The sequence below is a fragment of the Neopsephotus bourkii genome, unplaced genomic scaffold (genome assembly GCF_033783945.1).
Source record: "Neopsephotus bourkii isolate Nb327-2 ecotype Australia unplaced genomic scaffold, CSIRO-AGI_Nbou_v1 NB_196, whole genome shotgun sequence".
Taxonomy (NCBI): domain Eukaryota; kingdom Metazoa; phylum Chordata; class Aves; order Psittaciformes; family Psittacidae; genus Neopsephotus; species Neopsephotus bourkii.
Window position 1 is genome coordinate 3,583,805 of NW_026900709.1, and position 12,688 is coordinate 3,596,492.

Genomic DNA, 12,688 nt, shown 5'->3' on the forward strand with positions numbered 1-12,688 from the left:
AAATAGCTGAAGCCAGATTTTAATGTGTAAAACCTGTGTCATCTCCAGGTATCAAAACAACACCCTTAAGAAGGTGTTTTAAGACATAATATTTGCATTTTAAAATAAGTTTTAGCATGGCTTTGAAATGAAATTTATTTTTTTTGAAAGCTGTAATTAATTCAGAGATTTAGGGACCAGAAAGGATTACGATTATGCAACCTGACCTCAAAATACTACTCTTAATGCCAGTCCTATTTCACTGGATTCAATTTCGTGAATTTCCTGATGCACTTTAAGGGCTTAATTCTAGGAAAAATCTGCCTGATTTTTTGAGTTAATTGGTTAAACAAAAAATATTAGAGAAGCAATTCTGCACTTCTTGAAAGCTGTAACTATTTCTTTTATTAAAGGGAAAACGCTTGACAACACAGTTAAGAGGCAGCAAAACACAAAGTAGTAAAAATACACCTCAAGTATAAACATTCACAAATACAGACTTCCCAAACTATGGAACTAAACAGACACATTCTTAAAGCAACAGAAGACACATTCTTCTAAAAGAGGTCTAAACTGTATCACCTAAACATCGGAGTGATCAGGGCAGACCCACATAAATAACAACACACTTGCACTCGCCTTTCCTCAGATAGAATGCCATGCTCCATCACTCCTATGAAAAAACACGACCTCCAACTCCCATCTAGAAATTGAACGTGATGAAAATAAGACATCTGACCCTTGAGTTCTAGCTCTCCCAGCTGCAAGTCTAAGTACTGAAGGGGAAATTATTAGATCACTAAATCAGCCACACTACTCACTGAAAGGCTCCTCAGCAGCTGCCACAGCATATTCCATATGTGCATCAAAAGCAGCAGTGCCTACCTGAGTAACATGACAAGGTCTGCATCACTGGATAAACGCACCAACCCAGGTGTTCCCTCCGTCCGGATAAACTGGATCTTCTCCCTGTGTAAGCCAAAAAAGATTTCTAAAATATCTTTTGCAAATAAGGCACCAAAGTACACCACAGCAAGAAGAAAAAGTACCGGGTATATCATAAAAAGCTCAGAGTTATGATTCTGTTTTTCAGAAACCATTTTTACCCCATGCCACACCATTATCCCTCCACACCATTACAACTAAAAAGCTAATTTGTTCTGAAGCATGATTCTCCTGCTGCCCTCATCTCCTCATTGCCCAGGCTGTTTCAGGTAGTACAGAGAGCTGACCAGTAAAAAAAACAACCCAAGATTAAAAATCAATCCTTCCAAGTTCACACTCACTGTGTCTCTGAATTCAAAGGAGGCTGAGCCCTGCAGGAGGACATTACTGTTCTGAAGGTGAACTGCTTAAAGAGGTACTGTCTGTTCTGAACCTTTGTACAAATGCAAGCCATACATTACAGTGCATACCTGTGATTTTAAAAGCCAAGGGTTTATACCACACTGCATTTAAGATCTCTTCCAGAAAAACCCTTGTAGTATTTCTCCCACTCTCTCTCACCCAAGCACACACCCTTCCTATGCCTGATTTGACAGGCTGAGAACTGTAGAATTATATTTTCCTCCTTTTCTTTGTATTTTCCAGAGAACATGCATTCTGTTAATATGTAATTTCAGCTTTGTCAGCCAGGATTTATTTAGAGGCTTTAAAAACAAATCTTTAACATAGAAGCCTCAACATAAAATTTGTTAGAATGGGAACCTGAAAAACAGGGCAACTTGTTGAATTTTGTGAACTTTAGCAGGATGGAAGGAAAAGAAACCAATAAGTAACACTATGAGAATGGAAAAAAATGAAAAGCAATGCTGACTGCTATGCCAGCCAGTGCGGACAGGCCTCTGGAACACAGAACGCTGCACTGGCAGCTCTCTGCACGACAGACCACAACCATCAAACCAGTATTTTTCACATTTAGTGTCCAAGGAAGAGCAGATATGGTTATTTGAGCCACAGTCACTAATATCCAAGTTGTTATTTTACACCTAAATATACAAACCACAGTGGTTTTCAGGGGATACACTTTGAGAGAGTTCTTGCCGCTTTTGGAATTTCACTTTTTATCATTCCTAGTCTCAGCATACAGGAGAGTTATAACAACCATACAACAATCAAAGATCATCCTTCAGCCGATCTCACTGCACTAATCAAAAACCTGCAGATACACATTTTGGAGAAACACTCAAAATTCTTACTGCTACAGTACTACCTCCAAGGTCATTAGGTCAGGACAGCCTTTCTGTAAATGTGCGTTCAGAAGACAAGGACACAACTAAATGCCATTCTGCCTCATGCTCCCAGCTGTACACATACTTAAATGACTGGGCACGTTTGCCATGCCATCCAGCTGTCTTGGCACATTTTGAAGACATGATCAAACCTCTTATGCCAGTTGTTCCAAATGTTTTCTTGTAGGTACCTTTATTTGGTAATAGCACATTACCTCTGTTCCCCTCAACCTTATTTTAGGGACTCACAGAGAAATACGATAAAGAACTACTTTCACAGCTTTATGAATAGGCCAAACATCTACCATCAGTTATGTTCCACTGCCAATTTGAAGGAAGAAACTAATTCTAATTAACATTCAGTCCTGGAGTGGGAATAGCAAGCTTTAGTAACTTCATTACCTGAGTGAATGATTCCTGGTAAGATCTGGTTGACGCTCTTGCAGAATTTCAAAAATATTGGGCTGACGCAAAAATGCAACAATCTTGTCATTGTAAGCTGAAAACACCAACAAAAACACCGTGCTGAAACAAGGAGATACCAACAGACAGGACCACAGTCCTTCTGAGATCAGTAACGACAGCAGACTTCATCTTCGCCGTTCTAAGTTTAGCAGCATTGTGCTAATATCTTTTCATGTAAGGCTATCACTTGTACTATCATTTAGGGAACACGCCTCTTGACTATGAACCAAATCTCATTGTGACACATCCTTGACACTGTAACAGGTCTAATTCTGCTAGCAATTTCTGTAATTTTATCAGTCACGCTCTACACTAAACTAGAATATTCACTGTTAGAATAAAATTTCAGGGACTTTGGTTTTCACTGCACTGAGATCCATTCTCAGAGTCATCGGAAAAACCCAGATCAAATCTTCATACTTATTGCTGAGCCTGCAGTGCATGCATACCATGTCCACGGCAAGGGGAAGGATTTAAATAAGCAGAGATTTTCAAATAGACATGCCACAGTACAAAGAGCCAGTTACAGTCAATCAGATTAATTTATCTTGGTTTAGCACAATGCAACAGCTGTTTGATTCAATAAGCTAAATTCTGTTCTTGGTGGCACAGAAGTCGGTAACTTTGTGTGTATGTAACTGAGAACAGAAGTTAAGCTAATGACTAATTCCAAGCTGATTAACGCTTTCTGGAATACTGCCAAAACAGATGCTCAGAATCTGTGAAAAAATCACTGGGAATACATGGAGTCCAATTAGGACACAACCTGGCTCACTGTCTTCAACTGTCACTGCATTAAGTAAGTGAACTAGGAAGGTGGAAGTTTTACATCGGTTATTTGTTTCTGCACACTTTCAGTGTTATTCCCGCAGGCTGCAACTGAACAATTGGGAAACGCTGAGGGACAGAAGTAATCATAACAAATAACAACTTCCACCCACCCCAACCAAATGCAAAACCCAGCAGTGCATGCTGACATGACACACTCAGTCATGGAGAACTTCTCTGAAAAAAGGTCGGATGCTGACATACCCACTGGAACCACGTCCTGGTACTGAGCTCTGCTGACTGTATTAAATGTGCTAGATGGTCTTGGCAAAACTGGTGGTCCTGAATGACGGGAGTCCTCTCCAACCTGAAAATGCACAAGTAACCGCAATGACTGTCTCTATGCCAGTGTACATACTCAGATACATAAAAGTGAGAAATCACATGGCTTAAAACTAAGCATGTATGTAAATGCTTTGCTGGATCACTATTCTCAGTAACCACTGTGGCAGAAATCAGCTGTGTTGTATGACGCTTATTAGTAAAACATTATTTAGTATATCGTGCCTATTAATATTAAGAATCAAAACTAATTGAAAGTTTATTGCTATTTCTAAATAATAGTCCCATTCTGAAAAGCAACTAAAAAATTCAAACTAGGATTCCTTCAGAGGGACTTCTGTACTTCAAAGACATCTTTATCTATATCAAAGGTTCTGAAAATCAAATTCTGCTCCTTCATTATCACCTCTATTACCTCTGTGCATTAATGGAGTTTCCCTAAATCTGAACTGGAAACAAGCTTGTGGCTGAAGCAGGAAGATAAGAAAGTGAGTTCACATTCAGGCAAGGCAAACAGGTCCAAAACTGGTAAAAATATGTTTCCTACAATCATTATGTAAAACTGTTCTGATTTTTCTGTGTTCACCTTCTGGGATTACAAATGTTGTATATGAACATTTTTTAGGGTAAAACCACAATGTAAAATTGTTCCTGGTTGCATTCCTGGTTGCATTTGTGATGTCTGGGCAACTTCTACATTCTTCTGGTTTTTGAGGCTTCAGTCACTTCTACAGTGTCAGTATTTTATATTTGGCTTATATAAAACATTTTGTTCAACCTCTTTTTCATCCTGCTGGACCTTTGTTTATTTCTCAGTCCCTTGGCCTTCATGTAACGGTTAGCATTTGAACTACACTTCCAAGTTTCAGAGATTTCTAAAACATCTAACTGCAAGATATCCAATAATTATAAACGTTGTTTTTAAATCCAGTCTCTGAAATCATGAAGAAGCAAAAGTCCTGAGATACCGCCCAAGACTTTTGTGCTCTCTGATAATGCCCTCTCAGAAAAATGAAGAATTATTTCCTGTAGGCACAGTGCTTGAAAAGGAATACCATTATTATTAGCTCCAGCTTCATGCTGCAGTTCAGCTTTAGCTGAAAAGGCATTCCTTACACTGGTTAACATTTGCTTTAGAGCATCCCCCTGTAAAAAATGGGTCAGTGGCTTCAAAACATCAAAGTTTGTGGCAAGGCAAATCCAAATAAAGTATTTTGAGAGTGTTATTTTTTCCATTAAGTATTCATCTCCTGCAATAACATATAGTTTCCTGTAGCAATGGTTTAAAAAACAGGAAGAGCAGCTGCAACTATGTAGTACTTAAGTCATAAGCACGTAAGAAAAAGTGGTGTTCAGACTCATACATATGCACATAAATAAACATTACATCATTATCCTAGAATGGGAATACTGTATTGAATTGCTGTATTTGCGATTATATTTCCATTTAATTATATGGAATATAATATATAATGGAATTATATTTCCATTTAATTCAAGTTACAATTATATATGATGATATAGGATATGGTATATGATATAGGATAACTACACTTGTTTTGCAGTATTGACAACTTCAGCAAACCTAAATCTCCCTATTTTAAGTGCAGGACTTCTGAATGCTGCTTAAAGAAATGTAATTTCAGTGTGCACTTACTAAAGTTAAGAAAACAAGTATTAACATATATAAATCAGTCACAACCAAAATACTTGCTTTACCCTACTGAAGGTATAAACAGCTATATGAAGACACTTCTAGTTTCTTTGCCTGCTGCAAGGCATCACTGACTACATCACATTGCCAAATAGATGGAAAAGGCTATGAAAACCATTTGTAAAATATACCATACACTGGAGTGTGTCTGAAGTATTGGGGGTGACTAAACCATGTTCACACAGGATGTAACAAGATATGCAGCCAGTGGTATAGCACTCACTGCAGCTCAGCAGAAGGCCTGTTGGAGAAGTGGCAGAGAAGATTCATGCCTGCTCCGAAACAGTCCTCTGGCAGAACTTCACCTGCCACAATGAGCTATAAGAAGCATAAAACAGAGCATTTCTCTCACCACTCTAAACTGTATTATCTTTAATTCCTGGCAGGCAATATCCCTCCCCTGAAAAGATAACTTACAGCCAACAGTATAGAAGTTAAAGTACAACTGAAGTCTAAGTCATTGTACATAAACTTGCTCACAAGTAAAAAGAAGTTACAACAACAATACAGAAACTGCCAGTGGAAGTGGTTCACTGTGAGAAATCAACAAAACAGGCTTTTCCGGGTATTTCTATTTCCAAAGCAGAGATTAAATACATATGCAAAACGCATTTAATAGTCTGATAAGTCTATACGTGTTAAGATATATTTATACTTATTTGGAAAGCTGCGCATACAGTTACATCTGTCTGTAAATACACACATGCTCTTTTTACCCCCCCTCTTATTTGCAAAGTTGTATCAACATAGTTAGCAGACATCATGCTAGACAACAACACATATTTTGACAGTAAAAGACAGCATCTGGTAATCTGCAACCAGATGCTCTCCTGTGGTTAAATGGGGTTACTGCAAATTAAAAGTAAGAGAAACACTCATGTCTGATTTTTTTCCTCTGAAATCATACATTTCAAAGCAACAATGGCTAGCAAATAAAATAATAAATCTTTGCAGATGAGTACCATATGCTTACACAAGAATCATGTTCCTCAAACACAGAATTGTGAGGAGAATGGTATGAAAGAGGATGATCCTAAGAACCCAGTGGTTCCCAAAGAGAAGGGGCAGATCCAGCTTACCTCACCAGCACTGTGGCTGCGTTGCCTCGTTAAGTGCTGCCGATGGACTAATGCACTAGTGGGCCTGCTGCTCTGTAAGGGAAGCCGGGGGTCGATGAACGTGGTAGTACGGGAATTGTGGTCAACAAAGAAAGCCTAGAGAAGAAGAAAGAAGAGAGAATTTATAGCAAATATAGCAAATACTTTGGGTTTTTTTTTAATATGTCCAAGATTAATGTCTCTTCAGGATCTAGGTTTCATTTGCTGACATGAGGCTTTGGAAAAATCTTTCTCACATTACTTTGGCTTGCATTTCCCTTCAGAAGAAGAGGGATAACAGTTTTCCATCTCACTGAAGGGTGAATTCTTTAATGTCTTAATTCATGCCTCTAAAGCCCCCTGAAATTCTCATCAGACAAGCATCAGAAGTAGGAAACTCTTACGATTGTCAAGAAAAGACAAATGTTTAATAAAAGTAATCCCAGTGTATTCTCCCTTTCATTTCCTTTTAAGCATCTAAAAAGATGTCATTAAGTGGCAAAACCATTCCCTTTTGTGAACTATTTACCATATAATTATGAACACAATTGGGTGTATATATGTCAACTGTATGATTGCATCCTGTGGTGAGCTATGATTAAAGGCCAAGAGGCATTTCTGCCATGCTCCTGGTACAACTATTCTAGCTTCAATAACCTTTAAAAGAAGGAAACAAAAAAGGTCAGTCTGGGACACAAAGATGATGGCAACAAAGCCATTTAAATCAGGCAACCAGTGAGAACTACCACTTACTGGCTAGCCAGCCATTTGCTGAAAGCAAGGTCACAAGGAGTATGTATCCTGGAAAATGAACACAATTCTGTCCAATCTGAACCAAAAATGTTTCTAAGCCCTGAAATCTAAGCTTTTTCCAAGCCCTGAAATTTAACCTTTCCCAGTGTTAGTGCTGCAGCTGGAAAACAGCACTGTTCTATTTCAACACACTTCACTTTTGCAGCCACAATGCTGGAAACGTGTGGAAGTAGCTAAAAAAAGACCCTAGTTGTGAGCAGCAGTTACAGGAAAGTGACATCTGGTATGAAGAATCAAAGAATCTCGACGAGCAGAGAGATGATCGGGGACTGCAGGGGCCATTTCTGTGCTTTGCTACCAGTAAGGTACTTTGACCACAGGTTCATAAACAATTCAGTCCTGTGGTGTCAGCAAGTGAAACATTCTCATCTTCCCCCAACCCAACCACTTGTTTCATCCCTTGCATGCCCTTCCTGCCTTGTGTGGGCACAAGTGTTTGTGTTAGCCACATACTGAACGCAGCTGGGGAGCTGGCCCTGGTTAAAATTACTCTCTTCTTGTCCCTCTCTCTGATGGTTTTTCTAACCTCAGAGAGCCCTCCAGGGATGAGAGAAAAGCAGAACTGGTTCTTTTGGCAGCAACATCAGGTTATAGTATTCATGCAATCACTGTTTCAGAATGCAACTCTTCTGACTGCCATGAAGGTAGGTAGACAAACCAGTGTGTCATGCTATTCAGCAACTAAATGCCATTGTGGATTGTGGTGGGAGAAAATGTTCATAATTCCATTTCCCAAGAAAGGAGAAGCATATGGAGAGGCACCAAAGTTGCAAAACCTTAGAAACGCTCCTGAAGAGGGCAGCAAGCCTCCTACAGCCCTAAACAGTAACTGCCTGTACCTGTAACCTGCGCCTATAAGCAAGGAATCACATTACCTGAACAGTAAGGAAGAACTCTGTTTGGCTTATCTGACATAGTTACGGACATGCAAGTGAATCTGACTGTTCCACAGTTCAAAAACTACAAACTGCATTCAATAAATGCAATTCTAATTGCAACGTTTGAGCCTGATCCAGGACTTGGTGACCTTGACAAACAAGGATGTCACCCATAGTGCAAATATACAGATTAGAGGGTATGAAAAACCAGTGGGAAAGTAGAATGAAAACCATCCTGAAATTCAGTTTGGGACCTGGAAAGTGACTGTAAGAAGCTGCTGGAACATATCTAGGCTTTCTGAAGATTTTGCTCCCGATGGATAGGTTTCTTTCACTTACTAGCAAATGGCTGGTATAGTCTTTTTTTTTTTTTCCATGTCCCTGTACCTAGCATTCTAACAGTCTGGTCTATGTGTATTTATAAGACATGAAGCACTTTTATCAAAACAAAGGTTTATTTCATTAAGTCAACATTATACTGTAAAATCACTTAGGAAAAAAAAAAAAGGATTCTGATTCAATATAGGAGAAAGTAGTACCTACAGTTGTGCTACACGGTTCTTTGAGTTAATGCAGCACTTTTGAGTTAACACATGCAGTGTTCTTTAGCATTACATGTAAGTAAACAGCTTTGCTTAAACACAAAGTTAAAGACAATCATGTCTTACTAAATATGAATGCTTACAGGCCAGCTAATAATAAGCTACTTTAAAACAGAGTGTAAGTTACTACTCTGGAGCTTCAGTGAAGATAATCATTGGAGCTTCAAGGCTTTAGGCTGGACATTGGCACACAGCTCAAAATTCAGTGTGGCTCACAGACTTCTTTCAAAAACTTTCTCTCCTAACTGCTGTCTAGCTATAATCCATAAATCTGTAATGCTTGACAAGACTGACATAAGATGGGTACTGCCAAAACTACAGTAGTCCATTAAACATGGATTGTTGCCCAAGTTATCTTTCCAATTCAAGTCTATGAAGCTTGCTAAAGTACTTTTTCTTCCTATTGAAGACATTTGTAGTCAATTACAATGGATTCTTTCACTGTAGAAAGAAAAACCAAAAAAATCCTACAATAACTTACTATGAATTTGCACATCTTGCAGAGATCTAATTAAAAAGTATATACATTTGTATCTGGCTTTAAAATATGAATGTGTTTACACATATTACATGAATGCACTGGAATGCACAACTGTATAATACATGTGTGTATGCATATGTATGCAGCAGTGCAGAACTTCAAAGTTATGGGTCTGAGTTCAGCTCAGGGACCTATCCAGCCTATGTGAGACCTATCCTGATACCACTTTTTCCAGTTGTCTTCTGCTTTCCTGTAGTCAGTGACTGATGATGGTTCATCTGTAATGCCAACCTGAAGTTACAACCTAGTTACACCAGACCTTTTAGGGAGACCTGCATGCCAAATGGATTTTATCGTCTGTAGTGGATGTATGTAGGAGTCAAAGAGGACTGGGCAATTGGGTTTTGCTGTGCAGCTTTGCAGGGAGTTCAGAGGTAGGCAGTCCCTAACTGACCTTGGCAGACAGCCTGCAAAGAGGACAAGCAACCATGACCCCACTGACACTGGGAAGTAAAAACTCTACTACTCAGCACTGAATAACGGTCAGAAAGATCAATGTGCCTTGTGAGCAAGAGCACCAAGCCTCTTACTATGATATACTTGAGAAATAAAGGAAAACCTCATCTCAGCAGGAAGAGCAGCCAGGGAAAGAAAATACAATTATATATTGTGGCATGGCTAATTTCTACTTTTTTCCCTTTACATTTATGCTTTAATAAAGGCAGGTCCAGTTTCGGTTTGGTCTCATTAAGCACTGGTCTGACCATGTACTGGCCATCATCTCTCTCAAGTGCTGAATAGGCTTTTCTACTTGCCACAAGTGCTACTTGTAACAAAAGCAAGTCAACATAATGAAAATCAACAATACTGGGCCTAAACCAAAGTGAAGAAATCCCAGTGGGGATTTAGTCAGTGCTTCCTCTTGTTGATTAATGTTGTGGTAGCATCACTATTACCAAATACCACACCAAGATCCAGAGGTCTGATTGTCTCTGTGGAGTGCCTATTAAAGTCCATTGAAAATTGCTGTGTTCTTCAGGAGAAAACTGGCCTCTGAAGAGTGGAATAGGAAAAAGAATGATTTAAAACAGAAAAGAGGAGGGGAGACAAGGAACAGCATAACTGCGCATTCCTAATTATGTTTCTAACGAAAAAACACGGGCATTTCCAGAGTTGTTAATCCTAAGAAGAAAACAACTCTCAAACACTTTTTCTACCCTTCAGTTTAGAATCTCTCTGCAGTCTTTGCAGGTATCAAGATCATTAGTTATATGGACACTCACAGCTAACAATACCAAGACTGATAAATGTGAGAACTGAGAAGCTTGATATGCTTATAGTCATAATAAGGCCTACTCATATGAACTGATAGCCTTATCACTTCTTCACATGCTAATAGCCTTATCACTTCCTCACATGCTAATCATTACCCTATCTTCCACAAAGAAAATCAAATTTTAGATAGTGAGGATACACTAGTTTAAAGATACATTACTACTATAAAATTGTCTGTTCTTTGATTTTAAAGTTGCAACTATTCAAGGTCCCTATTGATGAAACTTATTATATAGAATTTCTTTCCTGTTAACCAATAAATAACTAATAGAAAGATCATGCCCAGAGCTATCCCAATCTTAAGTGCAGCCATTTTATCTCAGAAACTGATGAACACTGGACTAACGCAGAATTTGGGTAGAGGGCTGTCCTGGGTTCAGCAGTAGCAGTCATTTTTCTCCTCCCTAGTAGCTTGTGCAGCGCTGTGGTTTTGACTTTCAGCCTGGGAACAGCGCCGATAACACCGATGTTTTTAGTTTTTAGTTGCTGCTCAGTGATGTTTACTCTGACCAAGGACTTTCTGAGTCTCATGCTGTGCCAGGGAGGAGGGGAAGCCGGGAGGAAGCAGAGACAGGACACCTGACCCAAACTGACCAAAGAGGTATTCCATACCACAGCATGTCATGTCCACTATATAAACTGGGGGCAGTTACCCAGAAAGGCGAGATCACTGCTCAGGGCAGGCTGGGTATCGATCGGCGGGTGGTGAGCAGTTGTATTCTCTTCCCTTGTTATTTCCCTTATCATTATCATTATTGGTGGTAGCAGCAGTGGTTTGTGTTACACCTTAGTTACTGCACTGTTCTTATCTCAACCCGTAGGAGTTATATTCTTTCGATTCTCCTCCTCATCCTTCCGGGACCGGAGGGGAGGAAGGGAGGAGAGTGAGCAAATGGTTACATGGTTCTGAGTTACTGGCTGGGCTTAAACCACAACAAGGACTCATCTAGGAAAATGGTTAACTTTTAAAGAATAAAAGTGCAAATAATGTACACTAATGAATCCCTCTCAAGACTTTCAGGTTGAAGAAAAAAAGAAGTCCGAAGAAAAAAAGAAGTCCTAAGAAAAAGCTTGACAGTTAAACAAGAAAAAAAACATACTAAAAATGGTTCACCAATAGCTAAATAAAATTTAGTAGATAATAATAAAGTAACTTTACATCTAAGCTATCTATCTTATGAGTACACAAGGAAAACTCAAAAGAACTTTACTGAACCACTGTATTTACTGAGTAGATAATTCTTTTCAAAAGAAGTTTTAAACATCCAAGGGAATCTAAGAAACTTATTTAATTGTAAAAAGGCTACAGATTTTCTAGCAATTTTCCTTATAATGTTAATACCCACTTCTCAGTCTCCCTCTCCTTTCATATAATGCTTTGTCAACACAGACAAGAAATTCCAATCTTCTTTTGGCAAAAGCAGGAGTAAAGGATGTGCAACTTTTACATCTGGAGAACTACATGCACTTATGCTCCTCTCAAGCACTGAGTCCTCTCATCACAACATCTAAGACCAAGCACACTCAGAGCTGCACACACACTACAGTTACCTTGCCCTGATGGTCATGTTTCATTTCCCATCCTCTTGGCAGCTCCAGCTGTTTGTTGGCAAACATGTTGAGGAAGCCCACCAAGTCACGGTTATGCTGGTAGCGCTCAAAGTGGTGGGTGTCCCGCCGGACTTTGGTGATCATGTGCTTCAAACACGTGTTATTTGTAAACATGCGGTAGGCACTCTTGAAATATAAGTAACAAAAAGAAATGCTTTTAAAAGATACAGTTTCTTCTTACTACAAAAGACATAAATAAATCATCCATTAAACCTTAAAAATTATTTCCAACTAAGCCACAAGGGTATGAAAAAATGGTCATTTTTCTGAGGTTTTGGGATAAGTGTTTGATGTTTCTTATTTTGCTTGAGATGTACAAGTTTCATACTTGACTCACTTCAACCAAGTGTAAAAGATATTACAGATTCCATT

General features: G+C 38.9%; 1 protein-coding gene across 3 annotated transcripts in view; it reads right to left on the minus strand.

The window, feature by feature from the left end:
- HECW2 (HECT, C2 and WW domain containing E3 ubiquitin protein ligase 2) overlaps nucleotides 1–12,688 on the minus strand; it is a 183,210-nt gene that overhangs the window by 27,900 nt on the left and 142,622 nt on the right. For all 3 annotated transcript variants that reach the window (XM_061376685.1, XM_061376677.1, XM_061376692.1), the window contains 5 exons: nucleotides 12,257–12,442; nucleotides 6,579–6,713; nucleotides 3,708–3,810; nucleotides 2,613–2,709; nucleotides 865–948 (listed from right to left, as the gene is read on the minus strand). In XM_061376685.1, the coding sequence (XP_061232669.1) occupies nucleotides 865–948; nucleotides 2,613–2,709; nucleotides 3,708–3,810; nucleotides 6,579–6,713; nucleotides 12,257–12,442 (605 nt within the window). The remainder of the gene's footprint in view (nucleotides 1–864; nucleotides 949–2,612; nucleotides 2,710–3,707; nucleotides 3,811–6,578; nucleotides 6,714–12,256; nucleotides 12,443–12,688) is intronic.